The sequence below is a fragment of the Macrobrachium nipponense genome, chromosome 45 (assembly GCF_015104395.2).
Source record: "Macrobrachium nipponense isolate FS-2020 chromosome 45, ASM1510439v2, whole genome shotgun sequence".
NCBI lineage: Eukaryota > Metazoa > Arthropoda > Malacostraca > Decapoda > Palaemonidae > Macrobrachium > Macrobrachium nipponense.
This window is the reverse complement of record NC_061105.1, coordinates 14678524-14681243: the sequence shown is the minus strand read 5'-3', so window position 1 is coordinate 14681243 and position 2720 is coordinate 14678524. Positions and strand designations below refer to the sequence as shown.

Here is a 2720-nt window from a genome sequence, read left to right as displayed (position 1 = left end):
ATCTTTGTGATGTCGCAGCTCCCTGTAGAGAGACTTGTGGAGTTATTGTTCATTATATTGTTGGTCCTTTGTTTGTCTTTTGGCGGTTTCCTTCATGGAAACTGTTTTGCTGGACTGGTAGGAGGACTTTTAATCTTTTTGATGGCCCAACTCCCTGCAAAGGGAGTTGTGGATTTATTGTTTATATTGCAAGTAGTCCTTTGTTGGTCTTTTGGCGGTTTCCTTCATGGAAACTGTTTTGTTGGACTGTTTGAAGGACTGAAGAACGCTGAGATGGCCCAGGTCCCTGCAGAGGGACCTGAAGATTTGTTGGTTATGTCGGAGGAAGTCCTTCCTTCTTGGTCGTTCAGCGGTATCCTTCGGGATAACTTGTATGCTGGACTGTTGGGAGGACTTTGCGGATTGCTATTCATATTATTCCTGAACCATCAGGATGGAAAATTGGCTTGCAAGACGGCAATTAACGCAAATCTCACAATTCATTGTGAGGTAGACTTGGAGGATACTCATTTCAGTCTGGAAAAGGAAGTGGACGAGGCCCAAGACCTTCTTGAGGATAAGGCCCAGATGACGATAAAAGAGGATGCTCTCCAGCAGAGGATTCAAGACCTGGTAAAGCCTTTGGCTAATGAGGAAGATTCACATGCTGAAGAAATCCTTGATCTGTCCCAGGAGGCTGAAAGGAAAGTACAAGAAGCCGAAGAAATAGGTTATTTAAATTGCCTCCTTACTACAAACAAAATACCCCAAGAACGCCTAAATGAATGTGAGGCTGAAAAAGTGAAAACTGGAGAGGAAATGGATAAAAAGACTCTTAAGTTGGAATGCGATCTTGAATGTCATCTAAACGAAAGGAGGAATCTGATGAAAATGGAGTCAGCAGATGAAGAACAGGGAAAGGATGGCAAGCAATTCCTAAGGATAGTGGATGAGGAAGTCACTAAATTAGAACATGTAATAAACAGCGCAGAGTTGGATCTGGAAACTTTCAGACCACAGATGAGCGAGGAGGTACAAGGAAAGGTCCTTGCAGCCACAGGGAAAGCCCGCCTCCTCATCGCTCAGAAGATTGAACAATTTAGAGGTCTGTGTCAACAAAACATTGATGGGCCCAAAGGTGGAGAACCCACTATAATGGCTGCAGATCTAGAAGGCTTCTGGGACATGGTGTCCATCCAGGTGGAAAATGTACACCACCTTTTCAAAGAGGTCAGTGTTCTTAAAACTAATGGATGGAAAGAGGACCTAATTACAGAGCCTACTAATAATGTCACCAAAGGCCCCCAGAAGAAGAAACCAGTGAAAGTTATGAAAAAGGCTCTGAAGAGTTCCTCTGAGGAACAAAAGTCAAGAGATGAGGCTCGCAAGAAACTACTGGAGGAGAGACGCAAGGCAATGAAGGAGGCAATGAAAGCTAAACAAGGTCAGCCTGATGCAAATGGCAGCACAGATGGAGTGGAAATTCTTGTGGTAGAAGAAAAAATAACCTATTTGCAGGAGAATTTAACAGGTGAAAAGGAGGACGAAAGGACAAAGAGCGATGAAGGTGGCCCAGTTAATGAGAAAACAAAGGAAGTGGAAAAACAAAAGGAAGGCCACCATTTCTTACAGTTAGTTGACAAAGAGGTTTCTGAATTACAAGGCCTCACATATAATGCTGAATCTGACCTGGAAACCTTTAAACCAGAGATGAGCGAGGAGGTACAAGGAAAGGTCCTCGCAGCAACAGGAAAGGCGCGCCTCCTTATCTCACAGAAGATAGAACAGTTCAGAGGCCTATGTCAACAAAACATTGATGGGCCCAAAGGTGACGAACCCGCTATAATAGCTGAAGATCTGGCTGGATTTTGGGACATGGTGTCCATTCAGGTGGATAATGTACACCACCTTTACAAAGAAGTCAGTGTTCTTAAAGCTAATGGATGGAAAGAGGACCCAAATACATATAACACTAACAATGTCACCAAAGGCCCTATTGAGAGGGGAACCAGTAAAAGTTATGAAAACGGCTATGAAGAATTGCTCTGAGAAAGGAAGGGCACGAAACGAGGCGCGCAAGAAACTATTGGAGGAGAGACGGAGGGCAATGAAGGAGGCAATTAAAGCTAAACAAGCTCAACCAGATGCAAATGGCAGCACAGATGGTGTTGAAATTCTGGTGGCAGAAAAGAGAATGGCCCGCGAGTGAGGGGTTGAATACCTCCAGTACAAGAGGAGAAGCTTCATGTTCCCCAAGCATGAGTCCCTCCCACAATGCTTTAGGTCTGACACCCAACAGTCATCAGGCCAGCCTGTGGCTCATTCATGCTCTCAGGATGAGAGCCAACAGCTGTTTGGAGGAAGGAGGACTAGCTCTCAGTTTGAGAGCCAAAGTGTTTCAAGATCCTCAGGAGACAATTAAAGTAAAGAGGAAGAAACCTGGAAGGACAAAGGACAGAAGAAACAGCTCCTGATTAACCAAAATGGAGGATTTTGGCATGTCATCAGTTGGTGATGTTGCATCGTGTTCCAGAGGAGCTGTGATCTTCCTGGCCCATTCGATGACTTGACTGTAGGATGGGTGTTCACTGCTGCTCCCCCCAGCAGCAACCAGTGACGGGAGGTCCCCCCACCTCCCACACACCCATCCTGCAATCAACCCCATCGACTGGGCCAAGAAGATCGCAATGCCTCTGGAACATGGCGCAGCATCATCAACTGGTGACCAGTCAGAATCCCTC

At 45.6% G+C, this 2720-nt stretch overlaps 1 protein-coding gene across 1 annotated transcript; it reads left to right on the top strand.

Moving 5' to 3' along the window:
• The first annotated feature begins 273 nt into the window (after nt 1–273).
• On the top strand, nt 274–2028 carry LOC135214180 (uncharacterized). The gene has a single exon (XM_064248250.1). It carries the CDS (start codon nt 274–276, stop codon nt 2026–2028), a length of 1755 nt encoding a protein of 584 aa, XP_064104320.1.
• Nucleotides 2029–2720: the final 692 nt, after the last annotated feature.